The sequence below is a fragment of the Tripterygium wilfordii genome, chromosome 15, assembly GCF_013401445.1.
Source record: "Tripterygium wilfordii isolate XIE 37 chromosome 15, ASM1340144v1, whole genome shotgun sequence".
NCBI classification, from domain to species: domain Eukaryota; kingdom Viridiplantae; phylum Streptophyta; class Magnoliopsida; order Celastrales; family Celastraceae; genus Tripterygium; species Tripterygium wilfordii.
Window position 1 is genome coordinate 2,499,542 of NC_052246.1, and position 27,507 is coordinate 2,527,048.

At 38.5% G+C, this 27,507-nt stretch overlaps 5 protein-coding genes across 6 annotated transcripts; 2 read left to right on the plus strand and 3 right to left on the minus strand.

Annotated features, from left to right (window-relative positions):
• Positions 1-427: 427 nt before the first annotated feature.
• Positions 428-4,953, minus strand: LOC120017127 (monocopper oxidase-like protein SKU5). The gene is made up of 9 exons (XM_038870224.1): positions 4,652-4,953; positions 4,269-4,378; positions 3,907-4,177; positions 3,674-3,812; positions 2,902-3,268; positions 2,051-2,416; positions 1,878-1,956; positions 912-1,111; positions 428-823 (listed from the first exon to the last, which is right to left on the minus strand). The coding sequence occupies exons 1-9, from the start codon at positions 4,790-4,792 to the stop codon at positions 727-729; spliced, it is 1,770 nt and encodes a 589-aa protein (XP_038726152.1). The 5' UTR covers positions 4,793-4,953; the 3' UTR covers positions 428-726.
• A 797-nt stretch (positions 4,954-5,750) lies between these two features.
• Positions 5,751-9,491, minus strand: LOC120017126 (acid beta-fructofuranosidase-like). The gene is made up of 6 exons (XM_038870223.1): positions 8,918-9,491; positions 8,267-8,275; positions 6,712-7,730; positions 6,381-6,616; positions 6,218-6,305; positions 5,751-6,100 (listed from the first exon to the last, which is right to left on the minus strand). The coding sequence occupies exons 1-6, from the start codon at positions 9,360-9,362 to the stop codon at positions 5,924-5,926; spliced, it is 1,974 nt and encodes a 657-aa protein (XP_038726151.1). The 5' UTR covers positions 9,363-9,491; the 3' UTR covers positions 5,751-5,923.
• Positions 9,492-11,234: 1,743 nt separating this feature from the next.
• LOC120016774 (probable xyloglucan galactosyltransferase GT19) lies at positions 11,235-12,865 on the plus strand. Its single transcript, XM_038869690.1, has one exon. The coding sequence runs from the start codon at positions 11,381-11,383 to the stop codon at positions 12,725-12,727; it is 1,347 nt and encodes a 448-aa protein (XP_038725618.1). The 5' UTR covers positions 11,235-11,380; the 3' UTR covers positions 12,728-12,865.
• Positions 12,866-12,960: 95 nt separating this feature from the next.
• On the minus strand, positions 12,961-18,868 carry LOC120016775 (3-oxoacyl-[acyl-carrier-protein] synthase 3 A, chloroplastic-like). The gene is made up of 8 exons (XM_038869691.1): positions 18,276-18,868; positions 16,878-17,026; positions 16,256-16,392; positions 15,548-15,653; positions 15,353-15,471; positions 14,334-14,398; positions 14,028-14,250; positions 12,961-13,436 (listed from the first exon to the last, which is right to left on the minus strand). Exons 1-8 carry the CDS (start codon positions 18,452-18,454, stop codon positions 13,215-13,217), a joined length of 1,200 nt encoding a protein of 399 aa, XP_038725619.1. The 5' UTR covers positions 18,455-18,868; the 3' UTR covers positions 12,961-13,214.
• A 2,677-nt stretch (positions 18,869-21,545) lies between these two features.
• Positions 21,546-26,103, plus strand: LOC119980099. Of its 2 annotated transcripts, none has more exons than XM_038822759.1 (5): positions 21,546-21,876; positions 22,703-22,940; positions 23,116-23,295; positions 23,629-24,187; positions 24,624-26,103. In XM_038822759.1, exons 2-5 carry the CDS (start codon positions 22,830-22,832, stop codon positions 25,838-25,840), a joined length of 2,067 nt encoding a protein of 688 aa, XP_038678687.1. In that variant the 5' UTR covers positions 21,546-21,876; positions 22,703-22,829; the 3' UTR covers positions 25,841-26,103. The 2 variants fall into 2 exon arrangements, with proteins under 2 accessions (XP_038678687.1, XP_038678686.1); XM_038822758.1 differs by having other exon boundaries at positions 22,738-22,940.
• The last annotated feature ends 1,404 nt before the right edge of the window (positions 26,104-27,507 follow it).

Sequence of the window (27,507 nt, forward strand, 5' to 3'; positions counted from 1 at the left end):
GCTGAAGGGTCTCACATTCAGCTTTTCAGAACCTTCTGTATCATATATAAAAAGCAGAGGCCATGAGAGCATCTCTTGCTAAAGACACTGTCATTTATGCAGAGTTACAATAAAACCTCAAATGAGGAAGCAGGAACATATATATGGTGATCCATCTTGGCTGGCAGCATTTAGGAAAGCCAAAACAGACCACAAAATTTTCTCAGGAAAAAAAGCATGAGTCCCAACTAGACAGACTAGTCTAATATCTGCTAAAAATGTGGACCCAACTTTTTTTTTTGTATTACATAGTGTTCAAATTCACCTTTGCACAGGATGGTCTATGAACATTTTGAGAATGTTCTGGTCCCCTGCAAATGAAACCTCAAAGGAATCTCCAGATTGACAAAGAATGCAAGCAGTTGCAACAAAGTTTTCGACAATATCATATCACAAAGTTAACAAGTTGCAAAAGCATATTGGTTCCTACTAAGACAAAATAAAGTACAATGGGCTGTTTACCTTGTATTAAAAATTGAAGAATCCTCATCACTACATAAATTCTAGGTATGAAAGAATGATCGATCGACTCCCCAATAAATTAAACAGCAAAACCAGGGACAAACCGCAACAAAAGAGCAAAAATGCAATGCCAAGAGATGGTTTTTTTTATCCACAGACGAGAATTAACACTCCTACTACACTCGCAACTTCAAACTGCACTACTAAGCTTCACTCGAGAATCAATTAGCGGAAAAGGAAAATCAGTACACATATCAGTATGGTGAAGAACATGTTTGATCTGTTGTTTGTGATTGTTGCTGCCGAAGATATATCTTGGGGCCTGAAAAAGAAATCATGTAGATTCAGGATTTTACTCAACAAAAAGGACTAAAAAGTGAATATTTTGTTGCACTGGTGATGGCAATTACTTTTGCATTTTGCCTAGAGCGCCACAGAAAAGGGCATTGTCTGGCATGGGCAACTCGGTTTTGTTGGTGGCCTCTGGATTGACAACTCTAATGTATGTTTCTTGGCCGAGATACCATGAGTCAAGGTTTTCAGTTCTAATGTTCCAGACTCCAACATTGTCGAGGGAAATCAAGATTGCAGTCCACGCTCCAGGATAAACCTAGATTACATGAGAGAGAGACAGAGATGTTTCCATAAAAGCTTCAAGGTAATAAAGACAAAAGGCTGAGCACACACGAAAACTCCAACTACACACTACGAAGAAGTTATCACTTTTGCTCAACCCTCAGGATTATTGAGTTTGCCATGCTAAAATTAAAATGATGAAAATGGCGACAGCATAATTGAGGATTAACTCGAGCAAAAAATAATCTTCCCAAAACATCCTCAAAAAATCTATTAATGCTCATGTTTACTTCTGAAATCTACATGAACAAGAGGCTGAAGGCAGAAATAGCATGCAGAATGCAGGTGAGGAATGATAGCCCAGGCGCCCCAGGATAGGGGAAAAGCAGACAGGGAAACCAATATTAGTTTAAGAACTCTTTGTTAATGCTCAAGTATACATAACAGAAAGCCATGAAGGAAACACTTCTAAGCCAGAATTTCCCAACCAGCTTCCTTATCTCCAATAGGTTTATGGCAACATCTGAGTTCTTCACACAACGATTCAGGAACTTTCTCAATTTCAAGTGATTTGAAATTAAGAACAATGTAGCAGTTGAACCAATGAGTTTACTTAAACAAGTTAAGAATATATTCTCTAGCACTCTCAAAATATATTTGATATCCAGCTCAAATCAACTCCAACAAATAGGTTTCCAAGCAACTCAGTAGCCAAGCAGAAAACAATTATTGGAACACTATTAAGTTTTTTAATAAGCAATATAGTTAAGGGGGAAAAATAACTCAGTTTTCTATCATACCTGAACTGTGGTGCGTGCAATACCATCCCACTTATTGTACGTGCCCCGGCTATTTTCCGTCCAGTCACCATAATCCATCCTGTGATATACTAGTCGAAGTGCAAGTGTTAAGAGCACTCTGACCAAAGGCATGTTGTCACAGTGGAATTTAAATGATAAAAATAGATTCCTACCCGACGACAAAAACTGCATATCCACTAACGTGATAGCTGTGCATCTTGGTATCATTGTTCTGTAGAATGACTTCCACAAATCCTCTGAATGTACCATTAATTATAGATGTTTCCACTCGAGGTGGTCCTGTAAGTGGCCTTGGTGGGAAATCAAGCTTATAAACTCCCTTCACTTTGAATTGGTCGGCAAGCCTGATGGGAGTAGAAGGATTGACAAATGATACCCCACTAAGTGTCGCTCGCCGTTTCCCATTAATCATCTCTGGTGGTTTATTCTTCAACACGTATAATTCAGTCACATTGATCGAGCCATATCTAAATGAACCTTGGGGATTAGGACGCGCACCACTTGCAGATAAATTCCATCTGAAAAAATTGGACCACAGAATCCCAATAGTGAGTACCAATACACAACCAGTAGGCAAAGTAATTAAAAAAAATAATTCTATCGTCTTAATATTATTGAGCCAAATCCCACAACATTTTGAGTTGATCTTTTATCTGATTCTAATTCATTCTCATGAAGTTAAAAATTTCAGAATCTCAAACTATAAAGACATTGTAAGATCTGAATTTGCAGCTAATACTCCCTTTCCAGTTCATTTAAAACAAGATAGAAAAATATATTTTTTACGCCCCTAACTGTAGTAGTCTACAATAAGAAACCGTTTTCGCAAACAGATTTCTGACTGCATTCCAAAAAAAAAAAATTAAGTTGTCAAACAAAGTCAATAGAGTTCAAAGTCATCCAATAGTTTTGTTCTAACGCTTGAGATGATCATGTGTCACAATACCAAAAGTAACTTTAGAATAACATGTCAAAATGCATTTGGACCATGATAGAAATGAACCTGATAGATCTTGCCTGGTTCATTGAGAAGGTCTTGTCATACTCATCATTTGGTGCCTCTGGGAGGGGACCAGATGCCTTGCCTTTGGAATTGGTATAGTGCAAAATTGCAACACCAGTTACTCTTTGCCATCGAGATTCATTCACAAATCTAGCACTAGCTACAATATAGTAATCAGAACTTGCATTCTGATCCATGGTCACCAAAAATGAGTAAGATTGTCCTACGTGTATATCTAAGCTAGTATAGTTCTGTTGCACTGTATACGATCCCTCTGACTCGGCTAAAAGGAGATTATGGTTCTGGATCCTGAAATTCAAACTAGTTGACACTCCCACGTTGTGTACACGAATGCGATAAGTTTTCCCTGCCAGTAGAGTAAGTGAGTAACATTGTCATCAAAAAGCAGAAGTCTTGAACTAGAGCAACTCCAACATGGCAGAAATTATTACAGGGTCAAGGAGGATGATAAAAGGTAAGGTACATAACACCCGTGCACAAGTCTCCCACGGTGAGGTGAAAAAAAAAAAGCAGCATCAAGATGATCACCTAAAGTGGGAATTTTAAAAGCAAACTATATTCAAAGCACTACAACAAAAAAACAACTGAAGAACCATTCTGCTGCCAAAATATAAATGCAAGGATCATTCATGTGGATGACAATTCAGCGTAAATTCTTAATTTAATAGAGTTTCCATATTAGGCATGAGCAATAAGACTAAATCATAGATCCTCTGAGACATGTGAACAATTTCATTTGCACAATAATTACCAGGGTGAACTTCAATAGTTTCATAATCAATGCCATCTGGCACAAGGGTTCTGTTATACTGGTAAGGACCTTTGCCATTAATAAGAACTCCATCAGGCATTCCAAGATTTTTCCCTGCATCAAGGTCCTTTCTCAAAGCCTACAACCCAAAAAAAGAACCAGTATTAAATGACACTTCAAACCCATATCAGCACTTTCAGACGTAATGATTCAACAAGCCAAGCAGCACAAACCGTATGATTTCTTGTGTACCAATCACCTATCAAAATGACAATATCCCCATCTGGAGTGGCAAATGGAAGTGGAATAATGGCCCGATTAGTAATAATGAAGCTGCCAAACCCACCAGATGCCCTCTGCATATGTAGGGAGGGGAAGTAAAAGAAACTTCCGATCTGATCCTTGACTTGAAACTGGTAAGTCCAGTTCCACTTTGGAGGAATGGGACAATTGGTGCCAAGAAGCCCATCCTGCCAAGAACTGCGTCTTTGTTGAACCCCAGACCTACCACATCCATCAAAGTTCCCAAAACTCAAGCACCATAGAAAAAACTATTTTACAATGATTAACAACAATGTCGCATCAGTAAGCCTACCAGTGCAAGAGGAGACTCTCATCCAACTTGTTCCTAACGTTGACAACCACATTGTTGTTAGTAGTCACATTTATAGTGGGACCTGGAAACTTTTCATTTATAGCAATAACCTGCAGAGTAAATGAAGCTTTAGCAGCAGTTACTAGAGTCATTAAAACACTTCAGCCTAAGCTCATACACTACTACAGAAGCAAAATCAAGAACACAAAGATAAAAGTTTCTAAATTTAAGCACATTATGCAGATCAAAACCCAAGAACTGAAACTTAGAGAGATTTGAAGGAAACCCATTTTCCAATAGTGGAAATTAAGTAGACCCTCGTCAAAGATCTACTCAAAATCGTGTAAAATCAAACTAAACAGATAGAGTTCTAGTAAACAGACCTGCTGAGGCACACCCAGAGGAGAGGCAGTGATGTAAGAGACTTCAAAATTATAGAACACGGACGGATCCGCCGCAGAGCACAATCCCACAAGCAACACAATGTGAAGGAATGAAAGTATAGAGAACCTAGACAAAGCCATTTTGAGCAACTCTTTTTCGGGGGTTTATCACAATTGGGAGCCAAAATTACTCTCTTTCTTCTTCTTTTTTCCCTTGTCCTGTTTTACATTATCAGTTAGAAGAAGAAACGAGAACCTTTGAAAAGAACAATAGACAGAGAGAGGATAGTTAAAACGGCTCTATTCAGTCCTCGTTTGAGCGTGCAAAGGTTGTGTATAAAGCGAAGCTTTTGTGTCGGTGACCGGTCATCATTCATTCAATGGAGCATGAGAGAGAAAGTAAAAAGTGAGAGAGCGGGGAGTGGATACGGTGACAGCGAGTAGATAAATATTTATTAATAACACACGAAAAAGAATATTAAAAAATAAAAATATTGATTTTGTTTGACCAATGTCGAGACCCAACGTTCAGATCCTCTGAATCTGATAGTGCACATGATTGCCAACCAATGAACCCTCACGTTGTCTTGTCCTACCCTTTCTTTCTTTCCCCACCTCAAATATTTTTTGTGTAATTGTGTTCACACCTCATGATAAAATGCACAAGTATCATTAGTATAAGGAAATTTTATGTTAGGTATATTGTTTGTGGTTTTTCAATTGAAATCTAATTGACTTGGGTATGATTGATTGTAGGTGATTAGTTTTTTTGGATAGAAGATTAATTTCACCTCCATCCTGGACACTTGAAATAATAGTTCCAACTACTACCATGAATGATAGAGGACAATATGACGTTCAAGTCAATCTCTAATTTCAAGTGAGATATTCTTAGTAATCAAAAATTCATCCCTTACATTCTCTTTTTACGATATAAATAGTGCATTCAAGAAGATCCTCCTTGATTAGGGGGATTGATTGGCTTTCCCTTTCAAAGGCTGATTTCGTGGCCAATCTCATGCCCTAGTCTTGGAACCCTTGCAACTTTCCTTTCCCTTGATTCACCTCTCATATATATGACACGTGTTTAGTCGTTAAAGGTTATTTTGGTAACTTTAAATATGACGGTTTTATTCCTCTACAAATTACATGAAAATACAAACACCAATCAAGCAATGAAAGCAACTGATTATACAATTCTACAACTTTAAGACAAAATTTCACTTCTGTTTGCTTATCTCAAAAGTGGGTTTATTCACATAAGGGGGGGTTTCATGGGGGCACGGACTTCATTCCCCAAATCTTGAGTGAAGTGGTAACTTTGGTCTCTGTTGCATTGTTGAATAAAAACAGTCTAGCAGCACCATATATTGCCTTTGTTGGATAAACCCTTGATGTTATGCAAGTTCTCCCACCTTGAGCAAATCCTTCTACTATTGAATGATCAACCTATTCAGCATAAAATGGCAACATACATGTTGTAGTTAAGAATGATTGTTCTATGATGACTAAAACCTTCATTCTTAAAATCGCGGGGAAAACAAAACATAAGCATGATCGGCTTACCAATATCCTCAAAGATAACTTTTCGCCCTCCAAAACTGGAACATAGTTGCCAAAAATTTCTTTATTGACATCACTGGCCTTTGAAGACCTGAGTACAAAAACAACTTAGATTAAGGTTTAGATGATGATATGATGATCTTCAATTGAAAATGCAATAATGTACCTTGAGTGGTCTGTGCAGAAGAAAGTCTTGAAGGTGCCATTGGCTCCTTTGGTGACATAGAAGTAGACTGGAGTCTGCTCAATGAGGCTCTCATCTGCAAGAACCAAAAGGCCGAATGGTCCAAGTGCACCACGTTCAGCTGATCCATCACTAGCGCTGCAGCTGAATTCCACATTGGATTCGGAGGCTCTCTCCAAATCCTTCTTGTCTAACTCAAATTCAGCAACGATATCCAACTGTTACATCGAAAACAACTGTAAAATAAGATAACAGTTTTGTTGTTGTTCAATTGGAGACCGTAAAGCTCAAAACTTTTGAATGGTACATTAACCTGTGAGGCTATGCCAACTTGTAGTGGCACAATTGACCCTGCTGTGACCTCCACTCTGTTAAATTCTTTGCTGCTTAATCTCAAACTGTCCACCTCTTCCACTGGCCATTGAAGAAGATTTGTTCCTGTTTTCTTATCAAACACCACTGTCCTTGGTACACCCTGTAGAGATGCCCATCCCTTCTGCAGATCAGCAGCTTCGCTGTCCGACTCCTTAATCCAACCCCACAAGACTCTCCTCTTCTTGTTCGGATCATAAAATGTCTTGGCTGCATAGACTATGCCGTAATCATACCTAATTCCAATGCCAACATCAATTCTGGGATCATCAGGAACCCATGTACCAGCCATTTCATCATAAGTTCCAAGCGCATAGTAATCGTTCCTATCATCGTCAAGGCTAGTCTTTAACACATGCTTCACTCCAATTCCATTAGCTGATGTGTCTAATCCATTCTCACTGGTTAACGAAACAGGATAGAAGTCTACACACTCCCACATCCCAGTGTTAGGAACACCATGGAGTAACTTATCCAGCAGCTTGTAACTCTTAAAATCCTCTGTTTCATAGACCAAGGATATGCCAGTTTTGTTAATCTTAGACCCCAAAGTAAAACGCCACTTCCCTTCCGATGTGTACCAGGCAGTCGTGGGGTCCCGGAAGTCCTTGACATCGATGCCTGGCGGTGGTACTAGGACTGGATTGCCCTTATATTTGACCCAATTGACAAGAAGAGGATCAGAGGGGTCTTCAGGATACACAAGATTTTGCACCTGGACAGACTCATTGGTTGATCCTGTGTATAACATAATGATTTGGCCATCAGGGAGGATTGTGGCAGATCCAGTCCAGACACCATGCAAGTCGTACCATTGATCAGCAACCATTGCGAACGGAAGGTGAAACCAATGGATTAAGTCCTTGGATACTGCATGGCCCCAAACTATGTCACCCCACACTGCACCATTTGGGTTATACTGGTAGAAGAAATGGTACCATCCCTTGTAGAACAATGGACCTGTATATTTAGCAGGTGAATATTAGAAGCTAAATTAACAATCCACACATAAAGTTGGTCACAGTAAACAATTAATTAGCCAGCAAAATTTGAAAGATATATGCAGTTACAGGATTCTAGTAGGATTGGTTTGCACCAAAAATGATCTCATGCTTCCTCTGAAATCTCAGTATTAATTAGTAACAAAAACAACGTGCTCTATTTGCTCTAATGATTTCACAGGAAGTTCAGTTGTTGTTAACTTTAAATGCGGGTTCGGCATTGTTAATTTACTCGGTCAATGGGTTTTGGGCAAGGATTCAAGTGCTTCACTCTCGTGTTTGAACAACATGAATCCATACAAAGGGTCTGCTCCAAAACCTTTGACAAAGCACCAGTTACTGCGTAAACAAAGATGGTTAGTTCTGGTCAGAAAAAAAAACAAGTTCAATGAGCCATTCTAAATGGTGATTGATTTAGTAATACAACTTAGTGAGAACCAGAAACAAATAAAATGTATCAATATACAGAAAACTGACTGAGGAAGAATGTCGTACCGTTGGGATCTGAAGCAGAATAAACCACGTTTCCCCATCAGAGCAAAATTCATCCAATCACCCAACCATGAAGGAAAAAAAGACAGAGACAAGAACAATCAGATATGTTTATGTGATAATGTATCCAAAAAAAAAATCAATACTCAATTACAATTACAGCAATGTATAAACAATGTTGTCAATATCAGGAAAGCCGCTAATGGCCCCCACAATGCACAATGACATATGTTCAAAAAGGAATGATGTCTGTGATGGGAGCGTTCCCTTGCCCCACATCGGAAGAGTGGGAGCAAGTTTTGCACAATATATGCGTGAGGCTTGTCTTAGATTAATAACCAAGGTTTTCTGACCAGCCTAGAGATTGAGCTTGGTTCTGGACCTTGGTTACAGCCGGCCCATGCGTGTGTGGGTGCGGGCTGGCCTTGGTTGTTAGTTTGCATCAAGGAATTTCCAAAAAAGTGGGATTCTATCTCTTCTATTCTTGTTGGTTTATCTAAACATTTTGTAATTCAAAAGGATTTCTTGAACTTCCAAACCCTCAAAAAGCCATACCAAACAAAGCCGTAGAACTTTTGAACTCTTTATCCTTCAAAACAGCCAATTTTAAAATAAACAACAAAAAAAAATCTGAAGAAGAAGACGATTGATTACCGTTCATCCAGTTCTTCTCGGGTTGAAAATGAAAAGCTGTTCTTTGCCACGACAACACGCTATTGTCCCACGGATACGCTTCTCCTCCCAAAATCTGGTTCGCCTTCTCGGACACACCGGCCGACACGCCACGCGATGTTATCGGCCTCAGGGTCTCCGATGGCGTTGTCTTTTCCGTCTTCGAAGAAGACGAAATAGACCCGTTTTCATTTGCATTGTTTTGAACATGAATGTCGTTTGATCCATTATTGACAACAATTAATGCCACAAACAGAGCAAACATCAAAAACCCAGAAACGACCACCAGGAGTTCCTTCCTGGGTCGCCGGCTGTCTGGCTCGTCTCCTGCCGGATGGGACCCATTTAAAAGAGGAGCCTTGGAGGAGTCGTCGGGATACGAGACTGGAAGGAATTGGCTTGTCCTTGTATTGCTAATCATTTTCATTAATGAGAAAAAACAAGGATTTGAAAAAAACTTGAGCTTGTAATTGTATTACTGTTACATAAAAAAAATGAATGAGCGAGACTATCAAGGTTGATCAGTTGATCAGCCAGTGATATATAAGGCAATTGTTTCAATGGGTGAGCTGTTTTGTTGTTGTTGGATCAATTTTTTCTTGCTCAATTGGAGATATTTGACCATGATCTTAATTGTTAGACGACAAACATAGTCCACGTAGATCCATCATTTTTGTACGAGAACCCGCAGTCATTTTACCATATGCAGTCTCGACATGTGACTTAGCATACCTTCTTAATTATTGCCTTATTGGGCAGTAATTCCTCTAAATCAGAATATTCAAAGTCAGTAAATACATGCATATATGTGTGTGTGAGAGACATGAGTTTGGTGTTTTGTAAGGGGGAACTATTGATAATCTATTAGGTTGGAAAGTAAATATTGTACTAAAATGGTTAGCAATCAAGGATTTGGTGGGGTAATTTGCTGAGTCAGATTTGTAATTATCGTACTATTGTAATGCCAACAAGGGGGCTAGTTTCATGACATGTGGTTAAATCTATGCTACATAAAATTACATTATTGGATAGACAACGTTATCGTCCACGTCCCATGATTACTCACCAGACACACAAGCGGTGCCCCTAAATTGGTGGATGATTGTGCTTTGACTTCCTCAATCGCTTTGTCATTATAGACAACAATACAATCGAATAATTTTGGAGAAAAACGACCTAACACAGATCATACATATCATCATTTGTATAACTCTGGGTGATGATTCGGCATAGGGCTGTAAAAAAATCGTGTTAAAACAAATCAATTGTCAAATCAATCGATTAGTTGGTTATTATTAAACATAATGTGTAGTGAAGAACGATCGAATAATCGAAAAAACTGATCGATTGATCAGTTAAATTTATGTCAAAAACTAAAAGAAAAAAAAAATGATTGAAACCGATCGTGGACACCCTTAATTTCGTTTGTGGAATACTCAGACTCGTATGGAATTTGCCGTTTCCACATGCACATGCTACTGATAAAATATTGTCTACATCAATATGGATCACAAATTTAGTTCACTCACATCGAATCATGCCGTGCTAATTAAATTAATTTATACAATCATATTATGAATGTTTGTTTCCTCGTAAATGAAATTATTTAGGTGATAGTTTAGTGGTGATTTTTTTTAGATAAAATCTTATGAACTCGGAAGGTTCTGAGTTTGATTCTCTCTAAGAGTAATATATTTGTGACCACGCGCTGAGCTTTGGTGAAACTTTCCATGTCCACAGATAAAAATTTTATGTGCTCAGGGATCTGACCATCCAAATTTAAACTCATATCTTTGACAAATTTATATAGTGTAATCATTGTTTACGGAAAAAAAAAAAAAGTTTCGTTGTAAAATTCCAACTTTACTCAGTAATGTGTTATGTGCCGAACGTACAAGTGGAGGCCATGGGCTATATGGGCCGCGCGGAATTTTCCCACATTTCATGGGCCGTTTAACTAAAGAAGAAAGCCCAGTTGACAACAGAAAGGTGCGCCTGTTTTACTCTTAAAGCCAAGTAGGCCCATTATATAGAAATCTTACTTTGGACATTTAAAATGTAATGTATTAAGGCTTTGTTATGCTATGGGCCTGAATTCCAGTTCCAGCAAGTCCTTAACGAGGAAGGAGAAAACGAGTCATCATAAAAAGTAGGAAACGTCGCCGCTTTGGGTGGAAAGGCGATTCCCCAGGACCGTTGCTTTTTCCACCGACAGTCTTGGGTCAAACTTCACAATAAATTTACAATCATACCCTCTCGACTTCCACTACTTTTAACAGTTACTTGAATTAAATGACAGTTGCTCGTTCTACAAACAAACAGAGCCCGTCACCGCTCACCACCACAACCATAATTAAAATTCGATAAAGAAACTTAATTTTTGTGCACAGTTGCTTTCTGTCTAACAAAACCAGAGATCCCAAATCTATCTCTCTCTCTCTCTTTATGGCCTGCAAATGGATTTACACCGTCCTCTCCATCATCACTACCTTCCTCTGTTTTGTCAGTACGAATTTCCCCCACCAAATCGCTGCCGTCGAATCAGACCCGACAGACTGCACCAACCGTTGGATCCATATCCGACGCCTCCCAACTTACTTCAACCTTGATCTCCTCTCCAACTGCTCGGAGTACCCACTTTACGACAATTTCTGCCCCTTTTTAGCAAATCACGGTCTGGGTCGAAAGACCCATAATCGTTCTCGGAGCTGGTACCGGACTGACCCATTGTTGCTAGAGCTCACCTTCCACCGTCGCATGCTTGAGTACCCTTGCCTCACCGCAGATCCGGTCGACGCCAACGCAATTTACCTCCCTTACTATGCTGCGATTGATGCAGTGAGGTACCTCTATGGACCCGAATACAACAACAGCGCGGAGCAGGGGCTCGAGCTTTACGACTTCTTGAAGCACGACAATCCGTGGATATGGAAACGGCACGGTGGGCATGACCATTTCTTGATGATGGCGAGACCTGCGTGGGATTTTTCTCAGGAGGTGGACGCTGACCCTCGTTTGTGGGGCACTTCATTTCTCAAATTGCCGGCATTTTACAATGTCACAGCGTTGATTGTTGAGGCCCGGACCTGGCCTTGGCAGGAGCAAGCGGTGCCCTTTTTGACGTCCTTCCATCCCCCCAATTTGGCGCTCCTGGAATCGTGGATCAGGCGGGTAAGCAATTCGCGAAGGAGTTCCCTGATGTTGTTCGCCGGCGGTGGTGGAGTCGCCGCGAATCCGAACATCAGGAGGAGCATCAGGGACGAATGCGAGAACAGCAGCAATGTCGATCTCGTAAACAGAGGCGGGTACTACACCAAGATGTGTGACATTGTGGATTGCTCGAATGGGATTTGCGAGCATGACCCAATAAGGTACATGAGGCCTATGTTGCAATCAACGTTTTGTCTGCAGCCTCCGGGTGACACACCGACACGGAGGTCGACTTTTGATGCCATTGTTGCAGGTTGTATACCGGTGTTTTTCGAGCTAGTTTCCGCGAAAACCCAGTACACTTGGCACTTGCCAGAAGAGTTGTATGAGGAGTTCTCAGTGTTTATACAGAAGGAAGATGTGGTGTTTAAGGGGTTGAGAATAATGGATGTGTTGAGGAGAATACCAAAAGCTCGAGTGAGGAAGATGAGGGAGAAAGTTATTGAGTTGATGCCAAGAATTATTTACAGAAGACACGAAAGTTCTCTGGGTTTGAGATCAAGGATGGATGCATTTGATATTGCAGTTGAGGGTACTCTACAGAGGATCGGTTCCAGGATTAGTGGAGGTCTAGATCAATAGTCCTTAATACCAACATTTTTGTTACTGTATATTATTTATTGTTCTATAACTTCTCTTGATTTCTCTGCCAAAGATGCAGTGTATTAGATCATTCTGTACCTTACATGATAATAAGTGGATTCAATTTTGAGAGAGAAACTTCCCTTATTCTTTTTGTTCTTCCAACTCTTGAGTCATGCCAACAGAAGGAACAAGCACTTTCTGTCAAATACCAGAAAGCTCATATACTCTAGTTGGAGCCCAATATAGCAAGGTTAAGAAAACTCAAGTTTGTCAAGCACAAATGGGGGAAAATATTCATTCATTATGACCTGGGAAAAAAAAATTAAAAGGCTACAAAATAAAAACATGTGAAAGGAAGCTGTTGCAGACTATGCGATTGCAATGGCCCCAATCATCTGCGGAAGGCATGGAATGGGAAGCAATGATCTGGGCTGGATAACTCTCCTCTCTTACAACGACACTGAGAGAACTTGGAAGGTTTCATTCATCCCCATCTAAGAATTGCGGAACCCCAAGTTAGACCAGCTCCAAAACCTGCTGCTGCAATAGTATGCCCCGGTTTCACCTTCCCGCCTCGAACGGCTTCATCCAACGCCAATGGGATGGATGCTGCACTTGTGTTACCATAATTTGCCAAATTTGATATGACCCGCTCTGGTGGTACTTCCAAACGAGTTGCAACAGCGTCGATGATTCTTTGGTTTGCCTGCATTCATGAGTCTCTGTTACCAACTATCATCATACATATCGAGTACATACACTTGACATCACAGTGGCGCTGAAACACAGAAGTGTTGTGAAGGCGGGCATTCAAGGAAATCTCAACTATGAGCAACCAACTACAATAATATGCTCTGCATCAACAATCAAACTTCCAATTTTCTACATAGGCATTCTCTATATGATCTGCCTGTAGATTTTGAATATCAAACAATTTCTCATAATATTCTTTACCATGAATCTACTCCCCCCAGATCCATCTTTTAGTCAATAGTTAAGTCCATATTATATACTATAAAAATAAATAAACAAACAAAAATTTAAGTCCTTTCTTTTCTGCCCCATTAAAGAGATCATCCGATTTTATGACCTGACTCAGTCAAGTCCACAATTTGGCCAGACTCCTCAAGATAAGGACAGAATAGCATATTCTAATCAAAAGCAGTGGTAATTAATGTGGGCAAAATGTCATTCAACAACCAAAAGTTAAAAATTTCCAAGACGGATCGACAAGGAGCAAACAAGATATATTCTAACATTGCGACCCGAAAATGAAGGTAAAAAGTAGTTCCTGTACCTGATGGAGCAGTAGCCAATCAATGCTAGAGCTTGAGAGACCAGCCTTTCCAAGGGCAGATGCGATAGATTGTGGCACACATCGCGCTGCAAAGCGGAAAACTTCCTTGCCATTCATTTGAACGCAGGAGTATGAGGAGCGTCTTGGAGGGAAGTTTAGCACCGAACCATTGGATCCCAACTCATCATCCCTTTCATTTTCTTTCATAGTGGCATTTAAATGTCTGCATACAAAGAAGTTTACTTCTCAATTACACTCCTAGAAGAGACATGCATGACGTTCAAATCAAGTTAGAAGAGAATGTACCTTTGCCCATTGCCATCACTATGCACATCAAAGCTAAATAAGCCATCATCCTCACAGTCACAAGCCTGCAGAGCTATCATATATTATTATAATTATGTTTCAAGGTTGTAAACTTTCATAAGAATGGGAAAAATGGGGCAGGCATGTCTAGTAGGCTAATTCTTGTCTATGGTCGGCGGTTGCTGATACCAAATTAAAATCATGAGCGGCAATTGATATAAGTCTATTGCAATATTATTATTGTTGGTTTCTTTAGAAAATAGGAATGCAATTGAGCCTCGAAAATGCTGCTGATTTCACTTTTGGTTTCGCTCAGAAGTGTTTGACCCTATAGGACATCCACCCGTCTACAAGTTCTAGATAGAAGCAAGAAGTAAGGAGTCAAAGTTCAATAAATCCCAAGCCCTTCTGGAACAAAGAAATTGGACACTGAAAGCAACCAACTATTACACCTGCACTAAAAGTAACAGTAATATATTCCTAGTTAAATATTTATATTTTCTAAATCTATGAGACATTACGGGTAAAAATATTTTGCGAGTTACATATCCTATTTATTCTTTGGTGGAAGTATTATTCACATTGATATGTTCACCATAATTCCTGCAATGAGATAAAATAAGAAACACTGTTCCGACCACATTAGCCGCACAGTTGAATCTAGTAATAGTATGAGGCAATCCTCACTAGCGCTGAAACACTCATGGTACGGCAATGGGTAAAACAATTGATAATAAAGATCTATACCAGAAACTTTAACTTTTAAGATTTGAATGCTGAAGGTACCAGTTTCAAGGGCATGGGGCACACATGCCGACCTTCATTGGCTAGTAAAGTCCATATTCTTCAGCAAAAACAAGCACAATGCGCATTTATACTTCTAATACTATCCAACCCTCTAAAGCGATAAATAAAGGTTGACCTCAAGTTTCTCGATTCAGTCATCTAAAACAATAATTCATTTACAAGCACACGAAACTATTGTTGAGTACCACGTCACAGCATAATAGGGATCATACCTGTACCAACACAGCACCGGCAGCATCCCCAAATAGGATGCAACTCCCTCTGTCTGTCCAATCAACATATCGAGAAAGAGAATCAGCACCAATAACCAGAACATTTTGAAACCCACCTCCTGAAACAGGAAAAGTAAATCAATATTAACCATTGGAATGGAACTAGAACTACAGCAAAGTACAAATGCTTATTACCCCTAATGTGACAGGCAGCTGAGACAAGACCCAGGATAAATCCACTACATGCAGCAGTGATGTCATAAGCCAAAGGGTTAGTTTTGCAGCCAAGTGCTTTTTGGATCTGCACGTTACAGTAAAACACAGAACAAAGAAGAACAAAAGAGTTTTAGAAAGATCGTTAACCAAGTTAATAAGGAGGAGATCAACTTAAGCATTTTGATATTATGTACAGACTACGGACTTCAATATTCTGACCAAGCGCTCCCAAAATTTGAAGTTCATTAAAGTTTTCAGACTCCTGACACTGCGAATCCGCAATCACTGGAAAAAAACTGAGGAAATGCATAAAAAGAGTGTGGTAGAGGAACAAGGGTGCAAAGGTCGTGCAGGAAGAATAATGAAGGTCTAAAAGGGATAGAGAGGAGAAAGAAATGCAGAATTTAATTTTCTGTAGAAATAACAATCTACATCTGAATAGGAATCAACTCATTCTCCACAGATGTAAGGCCAATGTACCAAGTGCAAGGATCACTCTGACACACCTTACACCTTACACCTTACACCACTCCAAGAATAAATTATGTGCATCCTGAAATTTCACTATAAATCTCGACAGTCCTCATATTGAGTAGCAAAAAATGAATAGAGAATAACCAACTCCAACTTACCACACATCAAAGATTTATAATGAAATGCACACTGTCAATTCAAATAAGTGAATACCTGAGGAGCACTTCCAAAAAGATCCTCCGGTGTAGATGTGCACATCAAGACAAGGTCAACATCATCAGGATCAACCTCTGCCATCTGAAGAGCTTTCCTGGATGCCTCCACAGCTAAAGAAATCAAGCTTTCTTTACCTGTGAAAATTACCATAAAATCTCATTTATAAAATAAAAGATGCATTTTGTGCTTTCATCTTGTTAACAAGCATGCTACAGGAACAAGACTAAATGTCAAAGAAATATGACTGCTTACATGTTGAGCACCAGGAAAAAAACAGCATTTAAATTTGATAACCCAGGTACCAAACACAACTAGATGGATACACCCATGTATTGTGCTTACATATGTCAAGAGGCCCAAACTCAATGATAGGAACTGAGGAAAAAGAATGGGTTATGCATTATGGTTCTTTAGGAGACATCTCACATCTCTTTTAGAAGGAAACAATAAATGATAATCATACAAGCCATGGTTACCCGAACTAGATTTTTGAACTCCTGTGCTAAATGGCCTTCCCCTAGGCTCAAGAGCATTGTACTTAAGAGGCTGAGCTACCATTCACACTAGTCTGATGCTTCCAACAGTATGACACTAGGATACAATGAAAATGTCTAGTTACCTGTCAGAACTCTTCGATTGCGAATCCCAGTGCGAACAGATATCCATTCATCAGATGTATCAACTATTTTTGCCAGATCATCATTTGAAACCTGAAGGGTTGGTACTGTGGAGCCAGATCCAACTAACTTGCAACCTTTACTGATAAGCCTATAGATCATTTCATAAGAAAAGGCAAACAACATTAAGATCAATGAAGTTTATTTCAGAATCAGGCAAGAAACTGACATGGTTGTACCGATGAACACCTTTTAGCCAGGCTGGAGCCCTTACAGGTAATAACTACAATTAGGCAGGGACACAAGCCTTCTACGATGCAGAAAGCATTTGAAAAAAATAAAATTGTCAAAGACACTCAAGCTAACCCCCAACTTTTGTCGCATCCACTAGAACTATATCATTCGCAAACAACATGCACAAGGTACCTCACCTTGGATATGTCGAGCGAGTACATCCGTCACTATAACAAATAGGAATAAGCTTAGTGTTGATCCCTGGTGCAAACCTATTGTGATGTGATACTGTCAACTCCTCAATTGGTTCTCCTTCATACATATCCTTGATCATAGTAATATAACTAATTGAGAATTCTCTCCCCTAAAATTCACCATATTACATCTCTTAGCACCCTATCATATGCCTTCTCCAAGACTACCACATGCCATGTTTACTAGAAAGCATGTTAGAGCCTACAAAGTTGACAGATGTTCATACCATGATTCTTAGAAACTTTCAGCAATAAATGTCTCTCCTGACTAATGGAATACTACTAAGTTTGCTCCTCTAAACTGGGTACACCGGTGCAGGTTTCACGGAAACCAAACTTTTTTTTTCCACTATAATTATTTGATTATTATAACTAGCCATCATGCATCTCAGCAGTGTCTGTTTTCACCAAGTCCAAAACTTTTAATAGTCCAATCAGTATATGAGACTGAAAATCATACACTTCAACAGTCAGTGTAATTAACATTATTAGTTGGTGATTAATCCTGATGTATCAACACAAATTCTGACCAGATAAACAACACGAGCTTATGGACAAGTCCTGCAGTAGCATTCACTTTTACACTGCAAATAAGATCAATCTTCAAGTGAGACTCATAAATGAGTTTCTAGTCCACTAATCTTTTTTCCAGGGGGTTAGGCCTAAAGTTCAAAACCACCATCCTATCCAGGGTTTCGAGTCAAACCTAAACCAAAGGTCCAAAACAATCAATTCGACAATCAGGCACACCCACTAAATAAGGATCCGGAAATTCAACAAAGCAACGAAGCAGTTATTTCTTTCATGCAATACAACTATACAAGTACACTATTAGTCTTAATTACTCAAGAATTGCACCAAAAAAACTTATCAATCATCAGAAAGTTAGAGGAGCCAGAGGAATATACCGACCTGGGTACTCGAGATTCAGAAGGGGATACCTTCGCCGCACCTTCCATTGCACTGAAGCACCATACCTTCTTCGAAACCCCTTCGGAGCAAAACCCAGATCGATAAATCCGTATCGAAGGCTGAAACCTACTCCTCAGGCTTGGAACTGAAGGAGTAAAGAACCCAGATGCATTTGCCATTTAAACACCAAAACTCCCAATCCCCACTGAAAAATCAATTAATAATACTGATGGAGAAGACGAAGTACACGGGGTGTGCAAGAAAGGATGTTTCAGCTTGTATACACAATTTTAAGGGATGCGAAGAGAAGAGTATATAGAACCCATGAGATTTAAATATAAAACAATATATCGACGGTTACAGCAGAGACAGAGAGAGACAAATTTCAGGTTTTATGTCAATCTCGAAGAAAGAAAGAGAAAGGAGAGGCGATTATGCCAACCCAGTCTGAGGAAACTCCAATGGCTCTGCTATTTGTCGCTCCAAAAGAGTCTTTCTTTCTCTCTCCCTGTGCTCAGTCACGCCATTTCCAATATTTTGATGATCTCTTACGTTCTCTGAGGTGGTGTGCTTGTTTGTTGCGGACAAAACTATGGGCACTAAACAACAATAGGTAAATAAGTAATTTCGTGTGACGATGAACACCTTATACAATACGTGACAAGATCCCATTGGCAATATAGTTGAAGATACATACATACAGAATACAGATAAACAAAATATAGATGTACAGATGATTTCGATTTATTCGAAGTTTTCCCTTCACAAACAACAAAATGATGAGTAGAAGTTTGTTTAATGCATTTGGATGTTGTTGTTGTTGCCTTGGTGGGTTTGGTTCTTGGCCCCAATATGTTTTTTATTTTGTTGTATGGAGTACTAAGATGTGACTCTAAATTATTACTTATTTATGATTTCTGATGCTTTGTTTTTGAACAGGAAGTTTTAGTGAGACTGGTGGGTTTGGTAGGAATTAAGAAATATGGTTACTTCAACAACTACCTACTTATATAAAGAGTGAAGAAAGAAGGGTCGATGTCAAATATGTTTTTTATTAGAATCGAATATTGGACACATATATCTAACCCAGCCTTGAGAAATATGCTTTCTCATTGGAATTGAACATTTGACACATGTCTAACCTAATTGATTGTCAATCGAACCACATCTCAGGGTTGGTAATGAATCTAAATTCTGTTCAATTGTTGTCCCACATCGATAAGATGTGGGACCAATGCCTAATTTATAAGAACAAGTCCACTCCATAACCACTAAAAATGTTTTTTCATAGGCTTGACTGAGTTGGATTTACCTCACTTGCTTGGGTCTAAGGAGAAATAAAATCGTACGGACCCGATGTATCAACGGAAACTAAACAATCCAAAACCAATAATATTATTTACGTGTATGGGGTGTGGATTTACAACATCAATTAAATCAATCTATACTTCAATAAAGGATTTTCAATTGGCTTCGGTTACATCAAGAAACTGTGGGGTCTTGGAGACCTCGACCCTTGCTAAATGGGCCAGTCTCTTCAAGAGAAAAATAAATGCACCAAAAGATCTCATTTGAGGCTTGTGATAAAGCTTATCAACAAAATAGGTATATCCATTTGTTGTGAATTTGGCCTAATTAGGTTGGTCTAATTTCACTTATGGTAAAAGTTGAAAACTTGAAATTATACTTAAGAATATGAATAATTAAAATTCAATTTGGCATTTCAAATTGTTTTCATACAAACATTTTTTTTTGAAAGAGAAGAATGAAGATTCGAACTCGCCATGATAATACACATCATCTTTACCACTCCAACTAATTACTCGAGTATATTTTCATACACAATTACTCTAAGTCTTTCCATTAGAAATTTGAATCCCGCAGCAAATCACCTTCAGAATGTTCATCTAAATGACGGTGAAGAAAAAAACAGAGATTTTTTAGTAGGGTTAATCACATTGTAGTTTAGTCATTAGTGGATTGCAAGGACAAAATTGTAACATAAGGGAAAGAGTGGGGCCTAATGTAATTAAATATCTCATCGTGACTGTGGCCGTTGCTAGGCCCAGGCCCAGGGCCAGGGCCAGTGGTCCCCTAAAAAAGAAAGGAATCACAAAGATTGATGAAAAGGACACTAAAGTTAACATAAATCCCAGGGTTAAATCATCATTTATATCCTTGAAGTTGTAAACTTTTCTCGTTTCTATCTTTAAATTTTAAAATTTCTCGATTCTATCCTTAATGTTACTAAAACCAATCCAATTATGTCCCGAGACCCATTTTCCGACTGTGTAGTTGATGGAAATTGCCTATGTGGCAATCGGAATGACAAATTAGCATACAAGTGTCATTTTTTATAAAAAAAAATTCAGATCATTTAAAATGTCAACTCAACAACAATACCTAATTACAATTTTTTTAAAAAAAAAAAACTTCTTCTTCCTAGACGAATGACAATTTCTTTTATGGCCTGGTGCAGAATTTGTAGATCTTTTATTTTTCCAACTCTTCAAATCTGATTTCATAAGTAGTCTACAATTGTTTTATATTGAAACAAATAATCAAGGTCTGATGTGTTCAAGGAAGCAAATACCCAACTCCCATCACACACAAAAGAGAGCAAAAGCCAAGAAACCCATGAAAAAAAACCTCGATGGCAGTAATGGTTTGGGCATTCGATGGCAGAACTCCAACCGTGCCATTCACCAATCTCTTCTCCCATATAAAAAACCTCACAGATCTGAAAGACTCATAACCCAGCTACAATCCACGGTAGTCCCTCTAGGCCACGTTTCTATCCCTTCGGCTCCGAGCAAATTCTATGTATTACCGGCAATTTGATGGACGAAGACGAGGATTATGATGACAGTGAACAAGCACTGGTGGAGGCGTGGAGCAAGAAGACTGGGGAAGGAAAGCTTCGTACTTCATAGTTTGTACAGGGTTGAGGTTTTTTTTTTTTTTTTTTTTTGTAACTTAGGGCTTCTTGACTTGGTGTTTAAATGACGTGGATTGCAACCAATATGTGTTTTTAATGTTGTGGATTTTATATTTAAGTTTGTTTTTTTATTTATATGACACAGTGGCTTTCCGATTGCCACATCTGCAAACTCAGGCAAACAATCATGGGAATAGTGAAATTGGGACATATTTACATTGGTTTTAGTAACATTGAGGATAGAATCGAGAAATTTTAAACTTTAAGGACAGAAACGAGAAAAACTTACAACTTCAAGGATATAAAGTATGGTTTAGCCTAAATCCCAGAAGGCCAGAATACAGAAAAGACGTTACATATAATCCACTGACCTCGGCTCTCTATATCTCTCTATGTAGGCTCTCGGACTCTCTGAGGGGAGAGTTTATTCAGCCTCCGAGGAGAGAAACTGTGAGTCGTAGAGAGAGAGTGCGTTTTCTCTCTCCCTTTCCCATCAATGACCACCTGCCCTGTGATCTGATTCACTCTCGTTTTAGTCTTTTTTTAGCGTATCTTTTCTCTCTCAGTTCTTGCGTATGGGGAATCTTTTGCTTGTAGAAACATTGGATTTGATCGTATAAAGAAAGGCAGGGTTTTTCCAGTGGAAAATTTTGGGACTCCCTGGTACGCTCCTCCAACTCTTTCTGGGTTTTTTTGTTCGTCAACATACTATCTTGTTAGCTTTATTCGTTAAAAATTGTATCTTTCACCGTCTATTGGGTAAGAGGCGCCGATATTCAGTTTGATTAATGTCACAGCATCTCAATAATTGAACTTGTGTTCTTGGTTATTATGAGGTTCATGGGTTTATTTCAGTTTTAGTATTTATCTCTTAGTTTTTGTTAGTATTGGTAGAAATAGGATTGGGAACCGTATGTGCACAGTGTACTATGTGGTTCCTGTAGCCGATGTTCATATAGTTGCGATCTTCTCCGAGAAGACTGTGCTAAGATTTCCTCTGCATTGTGGGGAAGGAAGCTTTGTACAATTGAAAAGATATTATCTTTTGGTGTTTTCTGTTGAGCTACTCAGCATTGCTGCACAGAAAATATTATTGAATAATTTCCTTCAATGTATTGTTAGTTAGTGGTAATCAAGTCGTAATTCGATTTGGTAATATCCCGTTGTGACTGAGTTTGTTACCCTGGTCGAAAGGCATAAATAATTGGTACCTGAGTTGCACTATCAGAGTTATTGATGATTGGCGGGGAGTTGCCTTTGATAATTGTCGTAGTCAAGGTGTTACGCCATTTTAACTTTCTGGCCCTCAAACCGTGCTATTTTTTGACTTTGTCTTTTGGAAGTTCATGTTGCTCGTATTTTTATGTACCTCTACTCTAGCAATTATGACAAATTCATTGCTTAATTAATTGTTCCTAAGTGTGTGTTTATACTGTCACTTCTTTTCCAATAAGAATGTGGGTCTCTTGATCCATGTTACGTTTTCTAGGTTCATAATTATCTTCTTTTTGCCTTCAATGGAAGCTTGGTGAGCATGGAGAATAAAGTAGAACGCAAAAAATATTTGCAGCAAATAAGTTACTGAAGGCTATTAGATTTGACTTCTGGAGGGCCAAATGTTGGTGCATGGAGATTTTGACCTGAACTGTGTGCAAAGGGGTACCCAGTCACTTAAGCAAGTTTTAAAGCAGAAAATTCTCAACCAGGAGGCTTTATTTAGGAATCAGGTATAGCTTAAAACATTTGTGAATAACTTGCTAGTTCGTGTTCTTTTAGCTGCTCTACGTGGAACTGCAACCATGAGGTTACACTTCTTGTGATAGAAGTTTGTATACAAGAAGACCATCACTTTACTCTATATACCATTTACTAATCTATCATCCAAATGATTAAAAACTGCAGGTCCATGAACTCCATCGGTTATATGAGATACAAAAGGCACTGATGCAGGATACAGGTTATACAGAGTTTGATAGACACTATTTCTATAATGCAAGGGGACGGTCATCTATAGTACCTCTTACGCCTCCAAAAAACTATGAATCATTCGAAAAAGAAGCAAGGTTTTCATCCATGTCCAAGGTAAGTAATAATCATTAACTTTCAGTGTTATAGGGTGTCTTATAATACTGAGGCATAACTCCAAATATCTTGGTACTTACCATCTAGAGTTCAATAAGAAGGATCAATTAAAAGCTAGCAACAACATTATAAGAGTCCTAATAATGACTTTATGCATTTCCCTTTAACATGGATTCACTTAGCAATAATGTGGTAATGCCCATCAGAAGAAATGCTACTTGTGAATGGCATGGCATTGGAGATGCATTTTATTTATCCTCCATTAGTGATTGAACTCAATGATGATGATGACATGCAGTTCTGTAGTGTTGATGAAGTGAACTTGTTTTTCAGGTGGGCTCTGCACAATTTACTGGGGAGGAACTTGTAGAACGGCAGCATGGTGCATGTGAGATGATTCAATGGAGGTCTATTGATCAACAAATTCCTGCCAATGATTTTATAAGCTGTGTTGATAAAAATCTTCCAAAGAATTATAATTGTTGGGATAACTCAAGTAAAATTTTGGAATTCAAGCATCCTCATTTTGATGGTAATGGCTTAGATCCAGAGTCACTGGAGCTCTCCCTGAGACTTGGAGATGAAAATAGGAGAAAATGGAGTGCAATGAGAACTTTGTTTGATAAAAAGACTTATTCTGGCCCTCAAAATTTCATTGACTTGGAAGAACCAACTGAGATGATATCAAATGGTAACAAGAAACATGCAACTTCTCCTGGCTGCACTGCTCCAACACCGTTTTTGGTGGCCAAACTTGAGTCAAAGTTTTCTGTCGTATCTGATCCTACCATTTCAAAAAGTGTTGCCAAAGATCTAGCTCCAGAGATTGGAGAGATTAGCTCCATGGTCGATGACTGCGAATACTTTCATGATCGAAACTCTGTCAATAAAGGTACTGGTAATTACCTCTATAAGACTAGTTATAGCCAGGGGAATATGGTGGCATTCATTCCCATTTCCTCGACTCGCATGGGTGGGAAATCAATTGATGAGTCGGACCATCAATCATCCAGGCCTAGAATGAAATCCATACATCTATATGTGCACGCACACACACATATTTATTAAAAATTCATGCCAAATATTAAAGGCTTGCGCCCTAACATTTTTATAATTTTAAGAGAGGAAGTTTATATAGTTATATGCTGATATGCATAGTTACTGTGCTCATGGTATGTCCTTTGCCTTATTCTTGGCTTAAAACATGCACCCGTCATTGTATGTTTATTGGCTTTGTTTATGTACTTCTCAGCTTCTGGCATCATGTAAGCCAAGCATTGGTTTTGTTTGGTTTGCCTAACACGACCCAAACTTATTCCATTTTGCAGCATTTAAAGGACATCACAAGGATATCCTATGGGAAGGTCTCTTCAACAAAAAGCAGGATTTTACTTCGGGGAAAGCAGGTCATGTGGACCTTTCCAAAGTTCAGTTGGATCACTTGTCTTGTTACTCAAATGACCCTGTTGTTGAATATGAATCGTCGGTTGTGGTTCGAGAAAATGATGCAGTCAATCTTGCTTTGATGGATTCTAGCAGTGACATTATTAGAGAAAAAATTTGGGAGAGAAAATCCAAATCAATTGAAAAAGTTGATAGTGAAATGTGTCTTTCTGGTTCTAATTCGACTGTGTTAAGGCACTCGATAGGTCCTTGTGAAAACCTTGACCACCAGTGTGGTGAAGATAAGAATGAAGAGGTTGGGTTGAAATCAGAACTTCAAAAGTGTGCTGTTACTGGACAAGCAGGGTGTGAGAACAGTTATGTAGAAGCTAATGAGGCATTGGGTGGTTCTCATCAAAACCAAAATACATTTCAAGATGGACATGGTGACAAATCTTATGCTTCCTGCAAGTCTATCCGCATTTCTGATAATGATTCGAGCAGTGAGACTAGGAAATCTGAGGTTTTGGCTGTAAGTTCAAAATTTTCTGGTTTCAATCAGTATTCAGGAACCGACTTAGGCTCTCAAGTTATAGAAACCACAGCAAGTGACCATGACAGGAGATCTTCTAACAGTGGTGACATGAAACATAAAAGCTGCGACAACAAAGATTCTGCCGAAGTTGATTGTTTGATCGAAATAGCAGCCCAATCACTTCTACAAATCTCTTTGGACAATTCGTCTTACCTAGATCCTCGTAAACAAGCAGGATCCAATGAGATGGAAAATAACAAGGAGGAGCTGCCTCAGTGTTCTTCTGATTCTTATGAGTTAATGGTTCTGCAGCTAACAGAAAGCACCGTGGATGACGATTCTGTATCCTCAAAGCTATTTGAAGTAAACGAAAAGGAAACTAGGGATTTTAGTATGAAGTTGAGAAGAGGACGAAGAATGAAAGATTTCCAGAAGGAGATATTGCCTGGTTTGGCTTCTCTTTCCAGGCACGAAATTCGTGAAGATATAAATATCATGGAGGCGGTTCTGAGATCAAGAGAGTATCGAAAAATGAGAGCCAAGACGGCAGATAAAAGGGACTGGTGCACACCTGTTCGAAGCAAACGATCGAGACTGAATTACGCTGGACGAAGAAATATTTCATGATAGTTCAGTTTGAAGTGAAACAGCATGCAGAGGCTATTTCAATAATCTGAACTCTGAAGCCATGACATGCAAGTCATAGTGGATAAACCCTACCTTACACATAGACCCACGCAATGAACTTTTATTGGATATAAACAGTTGTTGATTTGTATACTGATATAGCGGGACTTTTTGAACATAGGTCACTGATTTGAGAATTCTGCATATTCTCACTAGTCTAATCATCACTGCAGCGTATTATAATCCTACAGCATTATAGTTGATTTTTTTTGTTCAGCAAGGATCGTTGGACGGCCATGGGGACTGGGGATAATCACCTCGGAAAGTGAAATCATCTTCACTAAAACCCAGTATTCAGCCTTCCTAGTAGCACAAAAGTATGACCCTTTAGAAAGCTGAGCTTGATGTTTGGCCTGATGCCTGATACTGAAAGTTTTTCACAGCAAGTTTTTTGTATATTGAGATTTGAGAGCCTAACTTTTATCTTTCCAATATCAGCTCTATATTATACAAACCAAGGTTGGGCTTAGCCATGCCTTGGATAGATAAAGCCCTTTTGACTTTTGAAGTCCAGGCTCACCAGTTTTTTTCACAAGTTAAAAGGTATTAGACACTTTTAATTTTCATTTCTTTTCCATGATGGATCTTTGAAGAAGAACCACTTGCTTTTTAATTACTCTTTTTTGGAGTCTTTGGATACTCTTTATGTCTATATATTCAGAGGTATTGTTTAGAATTCCCTTGTCATCATAGTTTACATTTCATCATTAACTTCTTTTAAAGATAAATGATTAATTTTTATGGCTGTGATTCGATGCTAAATGAATGATATAGGCATATATATATATATATAGGCTTAATTATAGGTACCATTAAGTGTTTGTTCTTAATCATGCTTGCTTAAATAAGTGGTAGGTCCATTACAAGATTGCGTTTGATCTTTTCATTGATCTCAATCATCCATTACAGATGAACTACTTGTCAAGATTAAAGATTCAATAAAAACAACATGAAATAATTCTATCCTTTAGAGATAGAACAACTTCTTTTTTTATTTATTTCTTGGAGATTAATTTTATCCAATAGTCGCTCTATAACTAGTTATAATTAATTTTAAGTTTTCTATTTTATCTTCTATAAAAACAAATTAAGTCTAACATGGTTTATTTGGGAGATTATGATAAAAAATGTATTACTTAATTAATTAATTAATTAATTTCACAAGCCAGGTTGGTTTTGGGTGGAATTTGTCTGTTCCAATTGATAATCACTTGGGAGGAGAAAAATCTAATGAAGAATTTTTCAGTTTCAATATATTCCATCATTAAGTATTATGTTTTCCTTTGAAAAACCAGGTCACTATGTTTCCTAATGACAGTCTAATAATGGTTTCACAGAAACAAACCAAATATAATTAATTCTCATCACAAATAATAATTTTATCTATGACTATGATCAACCCGTTTGTCAACTTTTTTTTAGACACCCGAACCATTAGACGAAGTAGTAAAGATGGTGTCTTGAGATCAGGGTTTGAATTTTTCCTCATCGTTTTAAGAAAAAAAAACTTTTTTTTTAGGGATTTATTGAGCGACAATTGCATTACAAAGTGACATATTTTTTATTATCAAATTGATAATCCAATTAATACTAGTGTGTGGCAGCAT